Raw genomic sequence first — 25,517 nt, 5'->3', positions numbered from 1 at the left:
GTGAAAGAAGTGTACAGCAGCTATATATTTTATTCTTCAAAAAGTGAAACAAGAAGTTATAAACCAAGTGAGTCCAACTGCTCTGATTCAACACTGTCGGTCCGTTCATTGATAGCAACGTTGATAGCGAGAGAGACGCCTCATTTCATGGAAATTGGCAGATACGGATTGGTGGTACGAAGCACAAACAGACCTTTCACAGACCCCAGATCTTTCCTCAAGCATTATGGAGGCAAATATCCATCTTTCTTTCTGTCCATTTATCCAAGAGTGAGAGCAAGCACTTGAGAGGAGACACATGAGATGAGGTAGCAGGTAAAATGATGCCAAATAACAAGAGCTCCATCCTAGTACATCCTAGTACAGGTCCTAGTACAGACCCTAGTACAGAACCTGGTACAGATCCTAGTACATCCCTGTAGAGATCCTAGAACAGATCCTAGCACATCCTAGTACATATCCTAATACAGCTCCTAGTACAGCTCCTAGCACAGATCCTAGCACAGATCCTAGCACATCCTAGTACATATTCTAGCACAGAGCCTAGCAAAGATCCTAGTACAGATCCTAGCACAGATCCTAGTACAGATCCTAGTACATCCTAGGACATTGTAGTACAGATCCTAGCACATCCTAGGACAGCTCCTAGTACATCCTAGTACAGTCCTAGTACATCCTAGTACAGGTCCAAGTACATCCTAGTACAGATCCTACCACATCCTAGTACAGGTCCTAGTACATATCCTAGTACAGATCCTAGTACAGATCCTAGTACAGATCCTAGTATATCCTAGTACAGATCGTAGTACAGATCAGAGTAGAGATCCCAGCACATCCGAGTACAGATCCTAGTACAGATCCTAATATATCCTAGTACAGATCGTAGTACAGATCAGAGTACAGATCCCAGCACATCCGAGTACAGATCCTACCACATCCTAGTACAGATGTCAGAAGATCAAGGCAAGGCTTTTGACCATCTCCACAGTATAGTCTAGTGTCTGAGGGATAAATCAATCAAGTCCAGCGTTGACATGAAGGATCTGAAGGAGAAGGCACAACACTGCATCTTGACATCAAGAAAAGCATCAGCATCACAAGACAACAAGATCCCTGCCTCACAAGTTGACTTTTCTGTAACTAATTAAAGCAAAAAAACAGCCTAATCGTCCTCATTTGTGACAACCTGGCAAATAGTCAGAAAACTAATTTTCCTGATGCCATCACCAGCGTGGATCAGCTGATGCCAATTAACAGCCACCACCCAGGTGTCTACGTAACCTTCACGTTTATTTGTTTGACCCAATGCGTCAGTGCTGTATGATGTGTCATGTGACCCTAATATGAGTGAAATAGTCAACATTCCAGGAGTCAAGCTAGCATATAAAAGGATGGTTTTTGCTGTCCTCAGCATCGAGCATCAGCGCTGCAAAGGTAACATAACAACTTTACATCCGACTTTCCCACCTCCATTTCCTGTCACATAAGACAGTATTTGTCTATCATCGCACAGATGGCATTTACTCTTGTCGTGTTCTTCGGCCTTTGTGGGATCAGTGGACTGTTGACTGGAGCCGTAAGTCCAAATCTCCCTGCTGGCGTGTAGCTTCTCAGTTATCCAGGTTATGGTAACTGGCATGTGCTTTCTTCTCCACAGTGGTCTTGGCCTCATCATCATGATCATCATGATCATCATGACATAGGTTGGTAGCTGTGACTAGCGTACTATAAATGACATATGTTATTGCTGTCTTTTGGACCATATGTCTAAATGGTGTTGCAGATGGCTGCTGTCCTCAGGGCTGGACTCAGGTGGATGATCACTGTTACATCTTCCAATCTGAAGTCAGGACTTTTGCAGATGCAGAGGTAGGCAACAATTTCACACAGTCGTGATGTCCAGTCGTACCTCACCACATGGAGTTAAGCATTGGCAAGCTTAAAATACAAGAAGAAGCTGCTTGAAAATAGTGGCTGTCAGTCATTTGGGGAATCTGTATTTACAAGATTGGAGACACGTTTTCTTTGCCGGACCTCCAAAAATATTCCATTTATGAATCAGGAATCCTACTTCACAGAAATTCCTATATCACAGATGGGTGTGGAACCAATGAACCGTGATAAAGGAGGGAGTAGTGTAGCTCTGAAACATCTGACTGATCATCGGTTTTTCACTCCGTTTCTCCCATTAGAGTGTTTGCAACACTCTTGGCGGGAATCTGGCCTCCATCCACAGTTACCTGGAAAATCTGGCTGTTGCGGGACTGATTAAAGAAGGGGGTGCGGACTATGCTTGGATTGGACTCCATGATGCCATTAAGGTGAAGCATTCCTATTTTTAACAACCCGACTTTGTCCTCCTACATTAACATCTAATCTGACCTCAAACGTCAGCATTATTTCATGATGCTGTAGGACCAGTAAGTCATGTTTCAACATCAGCCATATGGACCATGTTGTGCTGTTGTGTCATCTTTAGAGAAACTCGTTCAAATGTGACTTTGTCTTCCAGATAGGCGACTATATTTGGACTGATGGCACCAACGTTGAATTCCTCAACTTTGCTCCCGCAGAGCCTAACGGCACTGGTGCCTGTGTTGAGCTTTACGTAGCTGGTATGAGTACAATCCTTCAGTTCAGCTCATTGAATTACGGAACGTGCCATCATAGTGCATTGGTTTTCTGGTCTTTTTCACAGATTTCACATTTTTTGATGAGGACTGTACCATATTCCACCCGTATGTTTGCACCAGCGAGACCTACTGTGGCCACCACTAATCAGACCTCCTACCAGCATCTTCTGGAACAATGTCTTTCATTGACCACCATGACTCCACTCAGTCCATATCAAACTTTACTGGTGTCTTTGTAACTCTGGGTTTACTATCACGTGTTCTTCATGTCTTCTACACTGTTCAGTCATTGGCAGCAGTCGGTCAAACACATTGGAAACCTCAAAGATGATCTCTCTACTAAAGAAAACTGAAATAAAAAAACGGTCTGCAGTAAAAATGTGTCTTGTTTGAGTATTTCTGCCCTCAACATTCATTTTCAAACCTGGAATGAATATTAATCAGTCAAAGAAAGAACAGTATACAGTGGGATATACAGTAGTTGCACACTACAAGTGGCCTCTACTAGTTTAGGATGTACGACTTGCTTCCACGACTCCATAACGCCAAACCTTGTTCTTAAGTTTGGCAGCACGACAATGCCCCCCCCCATTCTTCAGCCATCCTTTCAATCTCCAAGACACTAGTGAATAATCTTGCTAAAAGTCCAACTACTGCCTGACCTAAACCCTTCCACACCTCCCATCAGGCCAAACGGCTTCCCATTACTCATCATCTTTAGAGCTGGTCTAACTTCAGCCTTGATGTCGCCTGAACTTCCTGACTGAAAGTCTTCATTTCCAGCAGTCACAACCTTCACCCACTCGAACTCTCACTCATTTCTACGTTCATCCGTTCTCGGGAGTATTTGTTTTGTCCCCTCACATGATCCCATTCACATCTCCATCCGTGATCACACCAACCTGCTGCACACCTTTCCCATCATGACCTCTCTACCTGGCCAGTCTATGAAGGTTCTTTTCTCTTTCCTTGTTGTCTAGTCCCCGCTACAACCCGTCTAAGGCAGTTGATTGAGCTTCACCACCCCACGGCCTACATCTCATATCTTTTACTCATGCCTACTTCATTCCTCTTGCTAGAAAATTCTTCTTTTGTCAACTTTTTCCAGCTCTCTATTCTTGGACCTCTTTGGTCCACCATCAGGTGTCCAAATATTTTGTTCTACTAGATCAGAGGTAGAGAATCTATGGCTCGGGAGCCAGGTAGGGCTCTTTTGATGACTGTATCTGGCTCTCAAGCATTTCTTACCACAATAAAAATGCATTTTTGCTAACATTTTAAAGTAAACCATCACAGAAATGACTGTTAAAAATAATATTCAAAATCAACAACTTTCTTATGCATTTTAATTCGTCCATCTATATTCTGCTGCAATACGGCCAACCATATCTATCTTTCCTGATGATATTTTCCAGGTCAAACACCAAAACTTGATTATTACTGGGTAATGCTGTAGTCTACCTCGGTCATTGAGATGTCAAAAAAACATGTAAATGTAAACTTTCCTCCTTTAGTCAAATAGCTAAAGCTGCAGAACCAAGCCTTCTGGTGAAGATGGCCAAAAGAATGAAATACGTGTACTGAATACGGTTCAAAACTATGCAGCAGCAGAAGTTGCATTAATGGCAGCAAGTATTTGATTTATTATTAGACACTGCGCTGCTCACGAAAGTATGCTGGCCACACCCCATTGGCGTGGGGTAGTGTGCCTGGTCTACATAATTAGAGCCCATTATATCTAAAACTGTTGGTCTTACATAAAAATGCACACATTTTATTGCATTCAAAATGTATATGGCTCTCACAGATACACATTTTAAAATATCTGGCCTTCATGGCTCTCTTAGCCAAAAAGGTTCCCGACCCCTGTACTAGATGATGCACCCAACACCTTCTTTCCTGTTTCCCTGGTTACTTTTGTCGTGATTGCACAATCATTCCACAGATCCTCGCTACCATCAAGACTCAACTTCTTCCTGAAGTCATCACAGCAGCTCTTTTTCCTCAAGTTCCACCATTTGGCCCCCTCTTCTGTCTTCCTTCGTCTGTCTTCCCATTCCCAGCCTGCAGGTGATGAGAAAACTACTGCAAAATAGATCTACTGGCTGGTCTGATATGCTCTCTGTTGTCTCAAGCTGTCTTACGGCTATCAGAGAAACAGTCCATCAACCATCCCTGATCAAACGGTAAGCATTATAACCCCCACATACCCGGTTATGCGAGGCCCGTCCCTTTGCTAACGTAGTCCTCATCTCAAGCTACAGTATGTGGGAAAAAGACAGCGTTCACGGAAACAGTCTCTTCCATTGAAGCCTCTCCACCATCATTGGCTAAAGACCTCACAGACAAGACTGTAGACCGACACGAGTCTGGAATAGTCTGCAAGACCATGAACAAAAAACAAAAGAGAGACACCACTGTGTCTGGACCACTCAAGAACGGAAGAAATACATGGTAACAGCCATTTGCCCTCGCTCTGGACCTCCATGCAAAAGTTCAGCTGGTGCCATCAGAAAGACTTTGATGGCGGATTAGTCTCAGTGGCCCCAAATTCCCTGATTCTGATGGTCAGAAGTTGGTATTTCTGCAACTCCTTAAACGAAACAACTGTCTCTAAACGACAATATTTTTGTTTCTGTCAGACCGAAAACAACAATTGTTTTGCAGCTTGTTGCTGTCCAAAGGGCTGGACTCAGTTGATCATTGAAACTTCATGAACTTCTCCCAACCATCTAAGAACAGTTTGGTGACAACCAATGATCCCTTGGGGTCCCTTTGGGGACTTGTGGCCAGTCTTCAAGAAGGGGGGGGGGACAAAGAAAAACCTGCAGATTCTGACAAACTCCAAGCATTGATGATGCAAGGATGGGCTGCCATCAGTCAGGATGAGGACCAGAACAGTAAATCAGTAAAACAGTAAAGTGTCAGAATGCCATGCTGAATTGAAAGAGAAAGGGCAATACTGCAAATACTAACTTTTTACTTCAACTTAATGTATCTGGGAATAAACGCCTTTGACAAACATGAAATGCTTGTCATGATTCTTCAGTATTTCACATCTGACAAAAATATTGGAAAACACTTGAGAACATGGGTCATTCTCAAAACATTTGGCCATGACTAAGAGTCCATCTTTTTCATGTCTCAAATGGCTTATTTTGTGTCTGGAACCCATTCACTGCAATAAACAGGGGGTTACTGTGCACACATGATTACCTCATACGTGAAGGTCTTGGCATTCTTCATCGCGCTGCCAGCTCATGGATCTTGTTCGGGAGGGAATTTATCAAGGTACCGAAAGCTTGGATCTCCACAGGTGGGAAGGGAGTGGCTGAAAACCGGCAAACAAGAGCTACAGAATTTGGAAGAGATCAAAGAAGGTCAAGGGGAGACTTTTGACCATCACCAGCGGAATGTTAAGTGATGAACTCGACAAAGTCCAGGATTAACGAGCGAAAACACGGCATCAGGACATCACCAATCTGGGTGAGAGGAAAACTTAGTACCTGCCAAGGGACTTCACCAACATACAGTGAAGAAAATAAGTATTTGAACACCCTGCTATTTTGCTATTTCTCCCACTTAGAAATCATGGAGGGGTCTGAAATTTTCATCGTAGGTGCATGTCCACTGTGAGAGAGATAAACTAAAAAGAAAAATCCAGAAATCACAATGCATGATTTTTTAACAATTTATTTGTGTGATACAGCTGCAAATAAGTATTTGAACACCTGTGTATCATCTAGAATTCTGACCCTGAAAGACCTGTTAGTCTGCCCATTAGAAGTCCACCTGCACTCCATGTATCATCCTGAATCAGATGCACCTGTTTGAGGTCGTTAGCTGCATAAAGACACCTGTCCACCCCATACAATCAGTAAGACTTTAACTTGTAACATGGCGAAGACCAAAGAGCTGTCCAAAGACACCAGAGACAAAATTGTACACCTCCACAAGGCTGGAAAGGGCTACGGAGCAATTACCAAGCAGCTTGGTGAAAAAAGGTCCACTGTTGGAGCTATCATTAGAAAATGGAAGAAGCTAAACATGACGGTCAATCTCAATCGGAGTGGAGCCCCATGCAAGATATCACCTCGTGGGGTCTCAATGATTCTAAGAAAGGTGAGGAATCAGCCCAGAACTACACGACAGGACTTGGTCAATGACCTGAAAAGAGCTGGGACCACCATTTCCAAGGTTACTGTAGGTAATACACTAAGACGTCATGATGTGAAATCATGCATGGCACGAAAGGTTCCCCTGCTTAAACCAGCACATGTCAAGGCCCGTCTTAAGTTTGCATATGACCATTTGGATGATACAGAGGAGTCATGGGAGAAAGTTTTATGGTCAGATGAGACCAAAATAGAACTTTTTGGTCATAATTCCAATAAGCGTGTTTGGAGGAAGAAGAATGAAGAGTACAATCCGAAGAACACCATCCCTACTGTGAAGCATGGGGGTGGTAGCATCATGCTTTGGGGGTGTTTTTCTGCACATGGGACAGGACGAGTGCACTGCATTAAAGAGAGGATGACTGGGGCCGTGTATTGTGAGATTTTGGGGAACAACCTCCTTCCCTCTGTCAGAGCATTGAAGATGGGTCGTGGCTGGGTCTTCCAACACGACAACGACCCGAAGCACACAGCCAGGAAAACCAAGGAGTGGCTCCGTAAGAAGCATATCAAGGTTCTAGCATGGCCCAGCCAGTCTCCAGACCTGAACCCAATCGAAAATCTTTGGAGGGAGCTCAAACTCCGTGTTTCTCAGCGACAGCCCAGAAACCTGACTGATCTAGAGAAGATCTGTGTGGAGGAGTGGGCCAAGATCCCTCCTGCAGTGTGTGCAAACCTGGTGAAAAACTACAGGAAACGTTTGACCTCTGTAATAGCAAACAAAGGCTACTGTACCAAATATTAACATTCATTTTCTCAGGTGTTCAAATACTTATTAGCAGCTGTATCACACAAATAAATTGTTAAAAAATCATGCATTGTGATTTCTGGATTTTTCTTTTTAGTTTATCTCTCTCACAGTGGACATGCACCTACGATGAAAATTTCAGACCCCTCCATGATTTCTAAGTGGGAGAAATAGCAAAATAGCAGGGTGTTCAAATACTTATTTTCTTCACTGTATTTGTGTGTGCTGTTTATATCCCACCAAGTAGGAATGCCACCAGAGCAGCAAGTCAAATTGCTGACTGTGTCCATCGTCACCTACAGAACAAACCTGATGCTCCTATGCTGATACTTGGGGATTTTAATCACTGCAGCCTAAACAAAACTTTACCTGGCTTCTACCAGTATGTGAAATGTAACACAAGAAACAATAATATCCTCGATAACTGCTATGGCAAAGTCATAGCAATGTCATATGCCAAACCTCCTCTCAGCAATTCTGACCATAACGTAGTCCATCTGCTACCCACTTATGCTAAATGTTCTTCTGGCAATGGTTCAGTCGGAGTTGGATGAGTATCAGTTTGCTTATACAAACAAGCGGAGCACAAGTGATGCTATTTCCACCATAATGCACTTTACACTGAAACACCTTGAGACTCCAGGTGCATATGCCAGATTGCTCCTTATTGATTTTAGTTCTGCTTTTAACTCCATCCAATCTCACATTCTCCTCAGGAAACTTTCTCAGCTGAATGTAAACCCCTTTTTAATCAGATGGTATCACTCTTTCCTGACTCACAGGCCTCAGCAGGTCAAATTTAACTCTACTCTGTCAGATACAGCAATAAGCAGCACTGGTGCCCCCCAGGGGTGTGTCAGTTCGCCATTCTTGTTTATTCTGTACACCAATGACTGTGTTAGTTCTGAGCCAAATCAATATACGTTGAAGTTTTCTGATGACACTGCTATCCTTAGTCTGCTCACCAAGAATTCCAATGCATCCATCCACAAAGGGGGTGTGCATAGATTTGTGCACTGGTGTGAGGACCACAATCTTCACATTAACACCTGTAAAACTGTGGAAATGCTGTTTGACCCCAAATCAACTGGTGATCAAAGCCCTGTGACCATACATGGTAACAATATAAAACAGGTGACATCATACAAGTACCTGGGCATTCACATAGACAGTCACCTGAGCTGGCAGACACAAGTAGCCACTGTCTGTGCTAGAATCCATCGGCGCCTTCACTCCCTGCAGTGACTACGGTTGTTCGGTGTCGGCAAAAACATCATGCAAATTTTCTACAGAACAACAATAGAGTCTATCTTACAGTACGGGATCACCAGTTGGTTTGGGAATCTCAACGTCAAATCAAAACCCAGATTCTCAACCTGTTCAGAGTAGCAGGTAAGATTATGGGCAACTCCCCCCTCAACCCTCAGGAGCTGTTCAGGCCGCCATCACCCAAGCAAAAAACATCCTCAGTGACAGCTCTCACATTCTGGTCAATGAATACGTATTAATGCACTCAGGGAGAAGGTACAGGGTTCCGCTATGTAAACACAACCGTTACAAACACTCATTTGTCCCTTTCTCAGTCAAGCTCATAAACGAGCAAATGTGAAATCTGGTCTATATGTGAACTAGGACTTTAAATTAGCATTTTCAATACTGTGAACTTTAACTGACCAGCTTAACAGTTGGTAATTGCACAGCTCAGATTTTCTGCACATTGATCCGTCTGGGAACCAGTATGGTTCTGGTGTCTTTTATGCTCTTGTTTATGCTTGTTGTATATGGTTTTACTGTGTCTCTCATGTACTGTATGTCACTGTTGGTTGTATGCAGCTGTACCCTGCCTCTAAACCAAATTTCTCCCAAGGGAGACAAATAATTTGATCTCAACTGAACGTTAAGTAAATGCACTCAACAAAGTCCAGGATTAACGACAGAAAACACGGCATCAGGACATCACCAATCTGGGTGAGAGGAAAACTAAGTATCACCTGACGCTAATTTCCCCAAATCCGAAGTTGGCATTTCTGTAACTAATTAAAGCAAACGGCAGCCTAGTCATCCTAATTAATGACACATCCTGGCAAATAGTCTGAAAACATCAAACTGTGTGACCTGTGTAGTTTCCAACTCTGTTTTTGTGATGCTAATTCCCCGCCATCGCCAGCGTGGATCAGCTGATGCCAATTAGCAGCCACCACCCAGGTGTCTACGTAACCTTCACGTTTATTTGTTTGACCCAATGCGTCAGTGCTGTATGATGTGTCATGTGACCCTAATATGAGTGAAAGTCAACATTCCAGGAGTCAAGCTAGCATATAAAAGGATGGCTTTTGCTGTCCTCGGCATCGAGCATCAGCGCTGCAAAGGTAACATAACAACTTTACATCCGACTTGTCTATCATCGCAAAGATGGCATTTACTCTTGTCGTGTTCTTCGGCCTTTGTGGGATCAGTGGACTGTTGACTGGAGCCGTAAGTCCAAATCTCCCTGCTGGCGTGTAGCTTCTCAGTTATCCAGGTTATGGTAACTGGCATGTGCTTTCTTCTCCACAGTGGTCTTGGCCTCATCATCATCATCATGATCATGATCATCATGATCATCATGACATAGGTTGGTAGCTGTGACTAGCGTACTATAAATGACATATGTTATTGCTGTCTTTTGGACCATATGTCTAAATGGTGTTGCAGATGGCTGCTGTCCTCAGGGCTGGACTCAGGTGGATGATCACTGTTACATCTTCCAATCTGAAGTCAGGACTTTTGCAGATGCAGAGGTAGGCAACAATTTCACACAGTCGTGATGTCCAGTCGTACCTCACCACATGGAGTTAAGCATTGGCAAGCTTAAAATACAAGAAGAAGCTGCTTGAAAATAGTGGCTGTCAGTCATTTGGGGAATCTGTATTTACAAGATTGGAGACAGGTTTTCTTTGCCGGACCTCCATAAATATTCCATTTATAAATCAGGAATCCTACTTCACGAAAAGTCCTATATCACAGATGGGTGTGGAACCAATGAACCGTGATAAAGGAGGGAGTAGTGTAGCTCTGAAACATCTGACTGATCATCGGTTTTTCACTCCATTTCTCCCATTAGAGTGTTTGCAACACTCTTGGTGGGAATCTGGCCTCCATCCACAGTTACCTGGAAAATCTGGCTGTTGCGGGACTGATTAAAGAAGGGGGTGCGGACTATGCTTGGATTGGACTCCATGATGCCATTAAGGTGAAGCATTCCTATTTTTAACAACCCGACTTTGTCCTCCTACATTAACATCTAATCTGACCTCAAACGTCAGCATTATTTCATGATGCTGTAGGACCAGTAAGTCATGTTTCAACATCAGCCATATGGACCATGTTGTGCTGTTGTGTCATCTTTAGAGAAACTCGTTCAAATGTGACTTTGTCTTCCAGAAAGGCAACTATATTTGGACTGATGGCACCAACGTTGAATTCCTCAACTTTGCTCCCGTAGAGCCTAACGGCACTGGTGCCTGTGTTGAGCTTTACGTAGCTGGTATGAGTACAATCCTTCAGTTCAGCTCATTGAATTACGGAACATGGCATCATAGTGCATTGGTTTTCTGGTCTTTTTCACAGATTTCACATTTTTTGATGAGGACTGTACCATATTCCACCCCTATGTTTGCACCAGGGAGACCTACCACTGTGGCCACCACTAATCAGACCTCCTACCAGCATCTTCTGGAACAATGTCTTTCATTGACCACCATGACTCCACTCAGTCCATATCAAACTTTACTGGTGTCTTTGTAACTCTGGGTTTACTATCACATGTTCTTCATGTCTTCTACACTGTTCAGTCATTGGCAGCAGTCGGTCAAACACATTGGAAACCTCAAAGATGATCTCTCTACTAAAGAAAACTGAAATAAAGAAGTCAGTCTGCAGTAAAAATGTGTCTTGTTTGAGTATTTCTGCCCTCAACATTCATTTTCAAATCTGGAATGAATATTGATCAGCCAAAGAAAGAACAGTATACAGTGGGGATATACAGTAGTTGCACACTACAAGTGGCCTCTACTAGTTTAGGATGTACGACTTGCTTCCACGACTCCATAACTCCAAACATCAACCTTGTTCTTCAGCACGACAATGCCCCCCTCATTCTTCAGCCATCCTTTCAATCTCCAAGACTCTCACTCATGTCTACGTTCATCAGTTCTTGGGAGTATTTGTTTTGTCCCCTCACATGATCCCATTCCCATCTCCATCCGTGATCACACCAACCTGCTGCACACCTTTCCCATCATGACCTCTCTACCTGGCCAGGCTATGAAGGTTCTTTTCTCCTTCTTTGTTGTCTAGTCTCCGCTACAACCAGTCTAAGACAATTGATTTAGCCTTTAATTCCTCTTGCTAGCCCAATTCTTCTTTGGTCAACTTTTTCCAGCTCTCCATTCTTGGACCTCTTTGGTCCACCATCAGGTGTACCAATATTGTCTTCTACTAGATGATGCACCCAACACCTCATTTCCGGTTTCCCTGGTTACTTTTGTCGTGATTGCACAATCATTCCGCAGATCCTCGCGACCATCGCTACCATGATGTGCTGTACATATCACTATATTGACACTTACTATGGTACCCATTATGTCATTGTATGGTCATATGACCTCGTACTTTGGTACGAGGTGCATTATTAAAAAAAAAAAAAACTTAAACTGTATTACGGAAAGCAGGAAGTGAACAAATGTAACAGTTACTGATTGTAAAAGTACCAGATGGAGGGGTAGGATTTAATAAGCTTTGCTTCTTCCTACTTCTTTTGGACATGTGGAACAGTGAACTGATTATGTGATGCACTCCATTGTAATCTTATGCATGTTCAAATGAAATTAAACCATTACCATTACCATTACCATTTGGCCCCCTCTTCTGTCTTCCTTCATCTGTCATTCCCAGCCTGCAGGTGATTAGAAAACTCGTTCCTCTGGCTTGGGGCATGATCTTTTTTTTTTTTTTTGTCCCGTCCAGCCATTGGGGCAGATAGTATTGTTGATCTAAATGCCCTTACATGCTAAACAGATTTGCTCTGTGTCAGGAAAGGTGTTGGCTACAACTTCCCTGTACCATGAAATTTTATTTGCGGTTACTTGATGTTTTTGTTATGCGCATTTGGAGCGACCGGAGCAAGAAGAAACACAGAAAAGAAGAAGAGAAACTGGGGGGGGGCAGTAGAGAGAGAAACAAAAACCGCAGCAACAACAATTCCCATAACAACAACAGTGACAAACAGGACTGCATCAGTTAAATGTTAATGATGACTAAGGGTCACCCTGGAGATGATATCAGTGAAATGAAACAGTCCAACTTACCAGTGGCAATAGTAACAATGAAGACATGAACTGATGTTGTCATTGAGGTGGGTTTGGAGCTGTGTAGCAACTACCTTCTCCAGCACCTTGGAGATAGGCCTGTAGCTACCGAGGGCTTCTGGGTCCAGAGTTGGCATTGGTGATCAGGGGACCAATGGCACCAATGTTAGCCTTCACCAGGGCTGTGGGGAAGGGATCCAGGGCACAGGTGGAGCTCTTCATTCTCCCGATGATGCGCTCCACCTCTTGCCGTGAGGTGTTGAAGAGACAGCAGAGAGGCTTCAAGCTGCGGGACGACAGCTGGAGCAGGGGGAGTAGAGTAGCCAGGGAGGCGAGACCGAATGCCATCAACCTTATTTCTGAAGAATGACATGAAGTCATTGCACTGCTCCTCTGTGGTCTCTCTGTGTATCTGGGTTTGGGGTTTAAGGAGATTGTGTATAGTGGAAAAGAGCTGTTTGGAATTGCCGGGGCTGTTACTGATGATTCTGGAATAGAAATTTGACCGTGCATCTTTAAGGGCTTTGGAGCAGGCCTTTTGGTGTTCTCTGTAGGCCACCACGTGCATGGTTCGTCCTGACGCCAAGAGACACCGCTCAAGGACACGACCAGCCACACACGACCTTAATCTCCCTCAGCTTGTGAGTGCCATTCCTGCCCAGACACCCCACCCCCCCAGAATTGAGTGTCTAAGGTGCGGTAAAAATTGAAGCGTGACCAAGCCAGAGGAATTCCGAGGGCAAAGGGGCATTCGCAAGGAACAAGCCATGCGCCTCGAGACAGCTCCTACAACCGTCAGTAAAGGAGGGACCGCGCCCCGGCGACACATCCATCACTATGGCAGCCCTGGAAGCGACACCACAGAGACCGCAGGAGAACCGGGACCCGCATGAGGCAGAGAACAACCATGCCCCCAAAGCACGTGAGCACGTGTGTTGTGCCTGCGTGCACCCTTCCACGGAGCCCCCTCTTTTGTACTTCGGCGCCTTTTGTTTATTGAGTCTCGCTCACCTGAACAATTAAAGCAGCTTAACCTTACCTTAGCTTGCTGTGTCCTGCATAATGGGATCCACCCTCTCCGTCACACGGTCAGATCGTGATAATCCCCACTGTATACTGTTCTTTCTTTGACTGATCAATATTTATTCCAGGTTTGAAAATGAATGTTGAGGGCAGAAATACTCAAACAAGACACATTTTTACTGCAGACCGTTTTCTTTATTTCAGTTTTCTTTAGTAGAGAGATCATCTTTGAGGTTTCCAATGTGTTTGACCAACTGCTGCCAATGACTGAACAGTGTAGAAGACATGAAGAACACGTGATAGTAAACCCAGAGTTACAAAGACACCAGTAAAGTTTGATATGGACTGAGTGGAGTCATGGTGGTCAATGAAAGACATTGTTCCAGAAGATGCTGGTAGGAGGTCTGATTAGTGGTGGCCACAGTAGGTCTCGCTGGTGCAAACATACGGGTGGAATATGGTGCAGTCCTCATCAAAAAATGTTAGATCTGTGGAGAAGACCAGAAAACCAATGCACTATGATGCCATGTTCCGTAATTCAATGAGCTGAACTGAAGGATTGTACTCATACCAGCTACGTAAAGCTCAACACAGGCACCAGTGCCGTTAGGCTCTGCGGGAGCAAAGTTGAGGAATTCAACGTTGGTGCCATCAGTCCAAATATAGTCACCTTTCTGGAAGACAAAGTCACATTTGAACGAGTTTCTCTAAAGATGACACAACAGCACAACATGGTCCATATGGCTGATGTTGAAACATGACTTACTGGTCCTACAGCATCATGAAATAATGCTGACGTTTGAGGTCAGATTAGATGTTAATGTAGGAGGACAAAGTCGGGTTGTTAAAAATAGGAATGCTTCACCTTAATGGCATCATGGAGTCCAATCCAAGCATAGTCCGCACCCCCTTCTTTAATCAGTCCCGCAACAGCCAGATTTTCCAGGTAACTGTGGATGGAGGCCAGATTCCCGCCAAGAGTGTTGCAAACACTCTAATGGGAGAAACGGAGTGAAAAACCGATGATCAGTCAGATGTTTCAGAGCTACACTACTCCCTCCTTTATCACAGTTCATAGTTCTACACCCATCTATGATATAGGAATTTCTGTGAAGTAGGATTCCTGATTTATAAATGGAATATTTTTGGAGGTCCAGCAAAGAAAACCTGTCTCCAATCTTGTAAATACAGATTCCCCAAATGACTGACAGCCACTATTTTCAAGCAGCTTCTTCTTGTATTTTAAGCTTGCCAATGCTTAACTCCATGTGGTGAGGTACGACTGGACATCACGACTGTGTGAAATTGTTGCCTACCTCTGCATCTGCAAAAGTCCTGACTTCAGATTGGAAGATGTAACAGTGATCATCCACCTGAGTCCAGCCCTGAGGACAGCAGCCATCTGCAACACCATTTAGACATATGGTCCAAAAGACAGCAATAACATATGTCATTTATAGTACGCTAGTCACAGCTACCAACCTATGTCATGATGATCATGATGATGATGATGAGGCCAAGACCACTGTGGAGAAGAAAGCACATGCCAGTTACCATAACCTGGATAACTGAGAAGCTACACGCCAGCAGGGAGATTTGGACTTACGGCTCCAGTCAACAGTCCACTGATCCCACAAAGGCCGAAGAACACGACAAGAGTAAATGCCATCTGTGCGATGATAGACAAATACTGTCTTATGTGACAGGAAATGGAGGTGGGAAAGTCAGATGTAAAGTTGTTATGTTACCTTTGCAGCGCTGATGCTCGATGCCGAGGACAGCAAAAGCCATCCTTTTATATGCTAGCTTGACTCCTGGAATGTTGACTATTTCACTCATATTAGGGTCACATGACACATCATACAGCACTGACGCATTGGGTCAAACAAATAAACGTGAAGGTTACGTAGACACCTGGGTGGTGGCTACTAATTGGCATCAGCTGATCCACGCTAGCAAAAAAAACAGAGTTGGAAACTACGCAGGTCACACAGTTTGATGTTTTCAGACTATTTGCCAGGATGTGTCATTAATTAGGATGATTAGGCTGTCGTTGGCTTTAATTAGTTACAGAAATGCCAACTTCGGAATTGGCAAAATTAGGATCAGGTGATATTTAGTTTTCCTCTCACCCAGATTGGTGATGTCCTGATGCCGTGTTTTCTGTCGTTAATCCTGGATTTTGTCGAGTTCATCACTTAACATTCCGCTGGTGATGGTCAAAAGTCTCCCCTTGACCTTCTTTGATCTCTTCCAAATTCTGTAGCTCTTGTTTGCCAGTTTTCAGCCACTCCCTTCCCACCTGTGGAGATCCAAGCTTTCGGTACCTTGATAAATTCCCTCCCGAGCAAGATGGGTGGTAGAAGGCAGTCCCTCTCCTTTTGTCATTCTCAGTGACAATTACACATTCACACACACATATGAACACATTTACGCACCCATATATGAATATGCACATCAACAGAAACTCACAGCACATGGGTGCTTCTCTACACAATCTACCATCTTATCCTTGATGTCTTTATGTATTGCTATGCTATTATTACAGTAATAATGATGTCAAGCAGTGAGATTTTAATTACTGCAACTGTATTGCTGTAATTGTGTTTACTATCACGGTTCATGTCTTCATTGTTACTATTGCCACTGGTAAGTTGGACTGTTTCATTTCAGTGATGTCATCTCCATTGTGACCCTTAGTCATCATTGACATTTAACTGATGCAGTCCTGTTTGTCATTGTTGTTGTTATGGGAATTCTTGTTGCTGCTGTTTTTGTCTCTCTCTTTACAGTCTCACCAGCCCCAAGTTTCTCTTCTTCTCCTTTTATGTGTTGCTTCATGCTCTGATCTGGCCGCTCCAAATTCGCTTTAAAAAAACATAAAATAACAGCAAAAAAAATGTCATAGTACAGGGAAGTTGTAGCTTACACCTTTCCTGACAGGGCAAATCTGTTTAGGATGTAAGGGCATTTAGATCAACAATACACACACATAAAAAAAGAAATGCTTGTCATGATTCTTCAGTATTTCACATCTGACAAAAATATTGGAAAACACTTAGGAACATGTGTCATTCTCAAAACATTTGGCCATGACTGAGAGTCCATCTTTTTCATGTCTCAAATGACTTATTTTGTGTCTGGAACCCATTGACGGCAATAAACAGGGGGTTACTGTGCATACATGATTACCTCATACATGAAGGTCTTGGCATTCTTCATCAGCGCTGCCAGCTCATGGATCTTGTTCGGGAGGGAATTTATCAAGGTACCGAAAGCTTGGATCTCCACAGGTGGGAAGGGAGTGGCTGAAAACCGGCAAACAAGAGCTACAGAATTTGGAAGAGATCAAAGAAGGTCAAGGGGAGACTTTTGACCATCACCAGCGGAATGTTAAGTGATGAACTCGACAAAGTCCAGGATTAACGAGCGAAAACACAGCATCAGGACATCACCAATCTGGGTGAGAGGAAAACTAAGTATCACCTGATGCTAATTTCCCCAATTCCGAAGTTGGCATTTCTGTAACTAATTAAAGCAAACGACAGCCTAATCATCCTAATTAATGACACATCCTGGCAAATAAACTCTGTTTTTGTGATGCTAATTCCCCGCCATGGCCAGCGTGGATCAGCTGATGCCAATTAGCAGCCACCACCCAGGTGTCTACGTAACCTTCACGTTTATTTGTTTGACCCAATGCGTCAGTGCTGTATGATGTGTCATGTGACCCTAATATGAGTGAAATAGTCAACATTCCAGGAGTCAAGCTAGCATATAAAAGGATGGCTTTTGCTGTCCTCGGCATCGAGCATCAGCGCTGCAAAGGTAACATAACAACTTTACATCCGACTTGTCTATCATCGCAAAGATGGCGTTTACTCTTGTCGTGTTCTTCGGCCTTTGTGGGATCAGTGGACTGTTGACTGGAGCCGTAAGTCCAAATCTCCCTGCTGGCGTGTAGCTTCTCAGTTATCCAGGTTATGGTAACTGGCATGTGCTTTCTTCTCCACAGTGGTCTTGGCCTCATCATCATCATCATCATCATCATGATCATCATGACATAGGTTGGTAGCTGTGACTAGCGTACTATAAATGACATATGCTATTGCTGTCTTTTGGACCATATGTCTAAATGGTGTTGCAGATGGCTGCTGTCCTCAGGGCTGGACTCAGGTGGATGATCACTGTTACATCTTCCAATCTGAAGTCAGGACTTTTGCAGATGCAGAGGTAGGCAACAATTTCACACAGTCGTGATGTCCAGTCGTACCTCACCACATGGAGTTAAGCATTGGCAAGCTTAAAATACAAGAAGCTGCTTGAAAATAGTGGCTGTCAGTCATTTGGGGAATCTGTATTTACAAGATTGGAGACAGGTTTTCTTTGCCGGACCTCCAAAAATATTCCATTTATAAATCAGGAATCCTACTTCACGAAAAGTCCTATATCACAGATGGGTGTGGAACCAATGAACCGTGATAAAGGAGGGAGTAGTGTAGCTCTGAAACATCTGACTGATCATCGGTTTTTCACTCCATTTCTCCCATTAGAGTGTTTGCAACACTCTTGGCGGGAATCTGGCCTCCATCCACAGTTACCTGGAAAATCTGGCTGTTGCGGGACTGATTAAAGAAGGGGGTGCGGACTATGCTTGGATTGGACTCCATGATGCCATTAAGGTGAAGCATTCCTATTTTTAACAACCCGACTTTGTCCTCCTACATTAACATCTAATCTGACCTCAAACGTCAGCATTATTTCATGATGCTGTAGGACCAGTAAGTCATGTTTCAACATCAGCCATATGGACCATGTTGTGCTGTTGTGTCATCTTTAGAGGGACTCGTTCAAATGTGACTTTGTCTTCCAGAAAGGTGACTATATTTGGACTGATGGCACCAACGTTGAATTCCTCAACTTTGCTCCCGCAGAGCCTAACGGCACTGGTGCCTGTGTTGAGCTTTACGTAGCTGGTATGAGTACAATCCTTCAGTTCAGCTCATTGAATTACGGAACGTGCCATCATAGTGCATTGGTTTTCTGGTCTTTTTCACAGATTTCAGATTTTTTGATGAGGACTGCAACATATTCCACCCGTATGTTTGCACCAGGGAGACCTACTGTGGCCACCACTAATCAGACCTCCCACCAGCATCTTCTGGAACAATGTCTTTCATTGACCACCATGACTCCACTCAGTCCATATCAAACTTTACTGGTGTCTTTGTAACTCTGGGTTTACTATCACGTGTTCTTCATGTCTTCTACACTGTTCAGTCATTGGCAGCAGTCGGTCAAACACATTGGAAACCTCAAAGATGATCTCTCTACTAAAGAAAACTGAAATAAAGAAGTCAGTCTGCGGTAAAAATGTGTCTTGTTTGAGTATTTCTGTCCTCAACATTCATTTTCAAACCTGGAATGAATATTGATCAGCCAAAGAAAGAACAGTATACAGTGGGGATATACAGTAGTTGCACACTACAAGTGGCCTCTATTAGTTTAGGATGTACGACTTGCTTCCACGACTCCATAACTCCAAACATCAACCTTGTTCTTCAGCACGACAATGCCCCCCTCATTCTTCAGCCATCCTTTCAATCTCCAAGACTCTCACTCATGTCTACGTTCATCAGTTCTTGGGAGTATTTGTTTTGTCCCCTCACATGATCCCATTCCCATCTCCATCCGTGATCACACCAACCTGCTGCACACCTTTCCCATCATGACCTCTCTACCTGGCCAGGCTATGAAGGTTCTTTTCTCCTTCTTTGTTGTCTAGTCTCCGCTACAACCAGTCTAAGACAATTGATTTAGCTTTTAATTCCTCTTGCTAGCCCGATTCTTCTTTGGTCAACTTCTTCTAGCTCTCTATTCTTGGACCTCTTTGGTCCACCATCAGGTGTCCAAATATTGTCTTCTACTAGATGATGCACCCAACACCTTCTTTCCTGTTTCCCTGGTTACTTTTGTCGTGATTGCACAATCATTCTGAAGATTCTCGCTACCATCAAGACTCAACTTCTTCCTGAAGTCCTCACAGCAGTTCTTTTTCCTCAAGTTCCACCATTTAATGATATTGGTCCCAAACTAGAAGAAGGGATTCCGAAACAAAGGACAAGTGAGGAAAGGAATGAAACAATAGAAAGGAATCCTAATTCTATGTTTCTGACAGATGTAACAAAAAAGTAAATCATCAACATTGTCAAAAATTGTAAAGCAAAAAAATCAACTGATTGTAATGGAATCGAAATGGACACTATAAAAACGGTAGTTAATGAGATCGTAGAACCGTTGATGTACATCAGCAATTTATCTTTTCAGACCGGAAGATTTCCCCAAAAAATGAAAACCGCAAAGGTTGTTCCAATTTTTAAAAATGGTGAAAAACCCCAATTTACAAACTATCGGCCAGTCTCCTTACTGCCACAATTCTCCAAAATTATTGAGAAGCTATTCAACAACAGGCTGGATAAATTTATTAATGCGAATGAATTACTATCATAAAGTCAGTATGGATACAGAGCTAACATTTCTACCTCCATGCCACTGATTAAAATTAGGGAGGAAATGACTAACGCTATAGATCATAGGAAGTGTGCAGCCGCAGTATTCATGGATCTGACAAAAGCCTTTGATACAATCAATCAAATCATCAATCATGACATCCTAATAACTACATTAGAAAGGTACGGAATAAGAGGATTAGTTCTGAACTGGGTCAAAAGCTACTTAGCTGACAGGAAGCAATACGTACAGCTAGGAGAATACACATCTGCAAGTTCATATATTACGTGCGGAGTTCCCCAGGGGTCAATACTGGGACCAAAACTGTTCAACTTGTACATCAATGATATCTCCAAAGTAAAGAAAGACTTAAAGCTGGTCTTATTTGCGGATGATACCACTGCTTTCTGTTCTGGAGGGCGTACAGACAAAATCATTAGAAAGGTCAGAGAAGAAATGGTCACACTAAAAAGATGGTTTGATGATAATATATTGTCCTTGAACCTAAGTAAAACTAAAATCATGCTGTTTGGTAACAGCAGAAAGGACACGTACCAGCAAATACAAATAGACGGTGTAGACATTGAAAGGGTGAAGGAAAATAAATTTCTGGGGATCACAATAGATGAAAATATGAGCTGGAAACCTCATATTACAAATATACAACATAAGGTGGCAAGAAATATTTCAATATTGAACAAAGCAAAATTTGTTCTCAATCAGAAATCACTCCACACTCTACCATATCTTACTTATTCTGTGGAAATATGGGCTAATAACTATAAAAGCAATCTTCACTTGCTAAATGTACTGCAAAAAAGGTCAGTAAGGATAATTCATAATGCCGCCTACAGAGAACAAACTAACTCCTTATTTCTAAAATCACAAATACTTAAACTTGCTGATATAGCTAGGACTACGTTAAAAAGCCATAGCATTTCAGTATGTGGAATCAAACTATGGAATGGATTGAGTAAGGACCTCAAACAATGCACAACGATGAGCCAATTCAAGAAACAATACAAGCAGTTGATGTTTGCTAAATACAAGAATGAAGAGTCTTGAACCAGTCATGATGTGCTATACATATCACTATATTGACACTTACTATGGTACCCATTATGTCATTGGATGGTCATATCACCTCGTACTTCGGTACGAGGTACATTATTAAAAAAAATAATAATAAAATGAATTTTAAAAAAACCTTAAACTGTATTACGAAAAGCAGGACGTGAACCAATGTAACAGTTACTGATTGTAAAAGTACCAGATGGAGGGGTAGGATTTAATAAGCTTTGCTTCTTCCTACTCCTTTTGGACATGTGGAACTGTGAACTGATTATGGGATGCACTCAATTGTAATCTGATGCATGTTCAAATGAAATTAAACCATTACCATTACCATTTGGCCCCCTTTTCAGTCTTCCTTCATCTGTCTTCCCATTACCAGCCTGCAGGTGATTAGAAAACTTGTTCCTCTGGCTTGGGGCATGGGTGGGCCGGTTGGGTGCCGGGTGTCTCTGTCCCTGCTCGCTGGGCTGACCCCCTGTGGGTTCTGGTGGGGGTTGGTGGGGTGGGGCTGTCCGCATCTGTCCGCATCTGGGGATGGGGCATGGGTGGGGTGGTGGTGGTCATCCCGGGGGCGGTGCAGGACGTCCCTCGGAGTGGTGGGTAGACGGGGTGCCGCATCGCGGGGGTGGTGGGGGTCTGCTGCTGCCGGGGGGGCCTGTGTGTGCTCAGTAGAGCTGGTTCCTCCGCGGCCTCCCTCGCCTCTGGGGGTTGGCCGGGGTTTACCCCGGGTGCTCTGGCTTGGCTACTGTGTGGGACCGTGGGGTGAGGGCATGGGGGGCTTTTTGCCCCTGCCCTTGGTGGGGGCACGGGTGGTTGTACCCTGCTGCCCTTGCGGAGCCTTCTCCCTTAGGTATGTATATATGTATGTATATATGTGTGTATATGTTGTGTGTATGTATATATTAATTATTATATCTAAATTATTAAAAAATTATTGAATATAAATTATTATTATATATTAAGTATTAATAATAATATTATTATACACACATAACTACTTTTAGCAATATATTATTATTACCAATAAATATATATAAATATCTAGAAACATTTATAGATATTAATATATATCAATAACATCAACTAGTATTTATTTTTAATTTATTTATTTATTATTTATTTTATTGTGTATGGAAGGCGTGTGTGATATACGGGGACCGTATGCTATCGTACCACTCTGACTGTGGTTGTTTCCCCGGGTGAGGCGCCTGGAGAGTGCGTGTGGGAGGTGGGGTATCGGTTGTGCAGCTTGGGATCTGGGTGGGGGAGGTGCGGTGATGAGGTGGGGGATTCCCTGCTTCTCTCCCTTCAGTCGGGGGGCGGCTGCGGTGCGGTAGATGTTTGTGCTGGCTATCGGTGCGCGGGTGCCAGGGCAGGTGGCGGTTGGGATGGTGCTCTGCGTGGCGCTGGCCAGGATAGGCGGGGGGGCCCTTGGTCGGGGTGGTGGGTTCTGGGTCAATGGGGAGCCTTGGCCAGGGGTTTGGGGGCGGGTCTGCTATTTGTCGGTGTCTGGCAGGCACTTCTGTTTCCGGTCTCGTGGCAGTCTTCCCGCGTCCGGGGTGTCCTACTTGCTAAAATGCTGGGTTAAAAACAACCCAATCTGGGTTGTTTTCCAACCCAACGCTGGTTGAATATAGGACCAACCTCGCATTGGGTTATTTTAACCCAACAAGTTGGGTTGGTTCTCTTAACCCAACAGTTGGGTTGTACATTGGGTTGTTCAAATGACCCAACGCTGGGTTCATATTTACTACACGGCTGGGTTATTTCAACCCAGCAAGTTGGGTTGCCAATATACCATATATATTTATATATATTTTTTTTTATTGTATGCTAATACTATTAATAATATATTACAATGATAATGACACCAATGTAACAATAAAATATTTATTAAAATTCAACATTTCCAGAACATACAAATAGAACAACTCACAACATTTCCTTCACATATGACAGTGACTGACCCACCGCCATTTCTTATGTCTATAACATATAGTAGGCACAGTAGCTACTGTAAAACAATACCCATAAAATGAAGGCATGAAGATGACTTACCTTTCAATCAGCCCCGTAGCTGCCACTCAGTCAATTTGGAACTGACAAACTCATCCATAGATGCTTTTCAGCGAACTGAAACATCACAAAGAGAGTCCATAAGAACAAACATACCATGAAATGAACTAAGATTCAGTAGTCCAAACGTATTCTCCACCTTTATATGCGACTTACAAAACTGTCGTGGAATTTGCGCCCAAACTAGTTGAAACTGCTAAGTATACAGTGGACTATCTGTGGCTAACGGAAGCCCGCTAGCATGCAGCAGTCTAGCTTAAAAAAAAACACCGGTTCATCAGCACGCTCGTATTAATTCACGAGATTCTTTAACTTGATATCACATAAAATGGCAAATTGACGAGATAACTGACGTTGTCCTCATAACTATCACACATAGTGCATGTCTCTTGTAACTTCAACAACATAGTTTGGTTCCTACATAGCTCGCCCGCGAATGTGTTCGCTTGCCACTTTTGGAGGGAATGGAAGTTTGCTAAGGTTACCGATCCATTCCTGAAGCTAGTACTCAACAGTGCTTCACGAACTTACATTTTAACAAGTTTATGAAGCTTTATATAATAATATAAAGTCAATTCTACGGTAAAACAATAGTGGGCATGTAACAAACCTTGCTCCGTGCTGAAATTGGTCTCCTCAGATGAAATGTGGGGTCCGAACGAAGTAAGTTTGTGGGCAGGGCTTTGTTTAGCGTGTCCAAAATTCTACCCAACGCTTTGGGTTGTCCAAAATAACCCAGCACAATATAATGGAAATCACAACCCAGCAGCAAATATCTCAGCACCCAACAGAAATAACCCAGCGAATTGGGTTCTCAGAATACCCAACTCAATAAAAATAACCCAATTAAATGACCCAACAGGCTCAACCCAGCGATTGGGTCAAAAAAATAACCCAGCATTTTTAAGAGTGTTGGCGGGTTGGTGGGCGGATGGGAGTGGTGGTGGAGACGGGTCGGCGCTGAGGCAGAGGGGAGGGCGGGGGGCATCCAATTGTTTTTTTTACTTTATTTTTTCAATTTTTTTTAAACAAAACGTCAACATTAATACAAACAAACTCAAAACAAAAAAGGGGCCACTGGAGATACACAGTTTACAAGTTAGGATTTCACATTCCTTGTCATGGTGGAATTTGAGTCATTTCCTTGGTTTCTGTCCGTGAACAGTGTCCACTTCACCCATTTTTCTCCACATATGTCTTCTTCTGTCATCAATCTATGTGTTAATAGTTCCATATTGTGTATTGTATTCATCACACAAAGCCAGTCCACCAGTACCGGGGATCTTGGATTAAGCCATTTCACTTTTTGCGTCGGTTGGGGTGTCGCTTTTCTGGTGGGCTCCGCCGTGCGGTGCATGTGTCTCTGTCCATCCCTGGCACTTTTAGCTCACGTGCCTTGGGGGCGTGGTTGCACTCTGCCTCATGTTGGTCCCGGTTCTCCTGCGGTCTGCCACAGTGATGGATGTGTCGCCGGGGCACAGTCCCTGCTGTTCTGGTGATTGTAGGAGCTGTCTCGAGGTGCATGGCTTGTCTGCGACTCTTGGTGGTCTGGGGGTGGCATAGCTGGTGCAATCTTTAGTGGGGCCCCCTGTGTGGGGTGGCCGGAGGTCATCGCTGGGGGGGTTGGTGGGCCGGACTGCTTGCCATGATGGGCCGGGTGGGGCCTGTGGCCCGTCCTGCAGCCCATGACTTGTACCTCTCTTGGACTGTCCTGGGTCACTGGCACCTCTGTGCCCTTGGTGGGGCGTTCAGCAGTCTCCGGGTAGTGGGGTCCATGCACGGTGTGTGCTTGTGTGTTGAGTGGATGGGGTGTGAACATGTGTCTGAGCAATTTTTTTGTATTTATTGTTTTAAATATTCATTATTAGTCAAGGTACCGAAAAGCTTGGATCTCCACCGGTGGGAAGGGAGTGGCTGAAAACCGGCAAAT

General features: G+C 43.6%; 5 protein-coding genes across 5 annotated transcripts; 3 read left to right on the top strand and 2 right to left on the bottom strand.

The window, feature by feature from the left end:
- The first annotated feature begins 1,391 nt into the window (after positions 1–1,391).
- LOC131104710 (lactose-binding lectin l-2-like) lies at positions 1,392–2,911 on the top strand. Its single transcript, XM_058052198.1, has 5 exons — positions 1,392–1,434; positions 1,784–1,869; positions 2,193–2,321; positions 2,513–2,615; positions 2,699–2,911. Exons 1-5 carry the CDS (start codon positions 1,392–1,394, stop codon positions 2,776–2,778), a joined length of 441 nt encoding a protein of 146 aa, XP_057908181.1. The 3' UTR covers positions 2,779–2,911.
- Positions 2,912–5,994: 3,083 nt separating this feature from the next.
- LOC131104459 (lactose-binding lectin l-2-like) lies at positions 5,995–11,421 on the top strand. The gene is made up of 6 exons (XM_058051656.1): positions 5,995–6,119; positions 10,113–10,170; positions 10,251–10,336; positions 10,660–10,788; positions 10,980–11,082; positions 11,166–11,421. Exons 1-6 carry the CDS (start codon positions 6,057–6,059, stop codon positions 11,246–11,248), a joined length of 522 nt encoding a protein of 173 aa, XP_057907639.1. The 5' UTR covers positions 5,995–6,056; the 3' UTR covers positions 11,249–11,421.
- Positions 11,422–14,242: 2,821 nt separating this feature from the next.
- Positions 14,243–15,775, bottom strand: LOC131104580 (lactose-binding lectin l-2-like). The gene is made up of 7 exons (XM_058051899.1): positions 15,676–15,775; positions 15,534–15,596; positions 15,410–15,452; positions 15,244–15,329; positions 14,793–14,921; positions 14,499–14,601; positions 14,243–14,415 (listed from the first exon to the last, which is right to left on the bottom strand). The coding sequence occupies exons 2-7, from the start codon at positions 15,594–15,596 to the stop codon at positions 14,336–14,338; spliced, it is 504 nt and encodes a 167-aa protein (XP_057907882.1). The 5' UTR covers positions 15,676–15,775; the 3' UTR covers positions 14,243–14,335.
- A 1,336-nt stretch (positions 15,776–17,111) lies between these two features.
- On the top strand, positions 17,112–19,246 carry LOC131104709 (lactose-binding lectin l-2-like). The gene is made up of 6 exons (XM_058052196.1): positions 17,112–17,195; positions 17,943–17,994; positions 18,075–18,160; positions 18,481–18,609; positions 18,801–18,903; positions 18,987–19,246. The coding sequence occupies exons 1-6, from the start codon at positions 17,112–17,114 to the stop codon at positions 19,064–19,066; spliced, it is 534 nt and encodes a 177-aa protein (XP_057908179.1). The 3' UTR covers positions 19,067–19,246.
- Positions 19,247–21,901: 2,655 nt separating this feature from the next.
- On the bottom strand, positions 21,902–25,406 carry LOC131104708 (uncharacterized). Its single transcript, XM_058052195.1, has 4 exons — positions 25,284–25,406; positions 24,979–25,135; positions 22,685–22,961; positions 21,902–22,256 (listed from the first exon to the last, which is right to left on the bottom strand). The coding sequence occupies exons 1-4, from the start codon at positions 25,404–25,406 to the stop codon at positions 21,902–21,904; spliced, it is 912 nt and encodes a 303-aa protein (XP_057908178.1).
- Between the last annotated feature and the right edge of the window lie 111 nt (positions 25,407–25,517).

The sequence above is a fragment of the Doryrhamphus excisus genome, chromosome 16 (assembly GCF_030265055.1).
Source record: "Doryrhamphus excisus isolate RoL2022-K1 chromosome 16, RoL_Dexc_1.0, whole genome shotgun sequence".
Taxonomy (NCBI): Eukaryota; Metazoa; Chordata; class Actinopteri; order Syngnathiformes; family Syngnathidae; genus Doryrhamphus; species Doryrhamphus excisus.
Note: the sequence above shows the minus strand (reverse complement) of the source record. Positions and strands in the feature narration are given on the sequence as shown.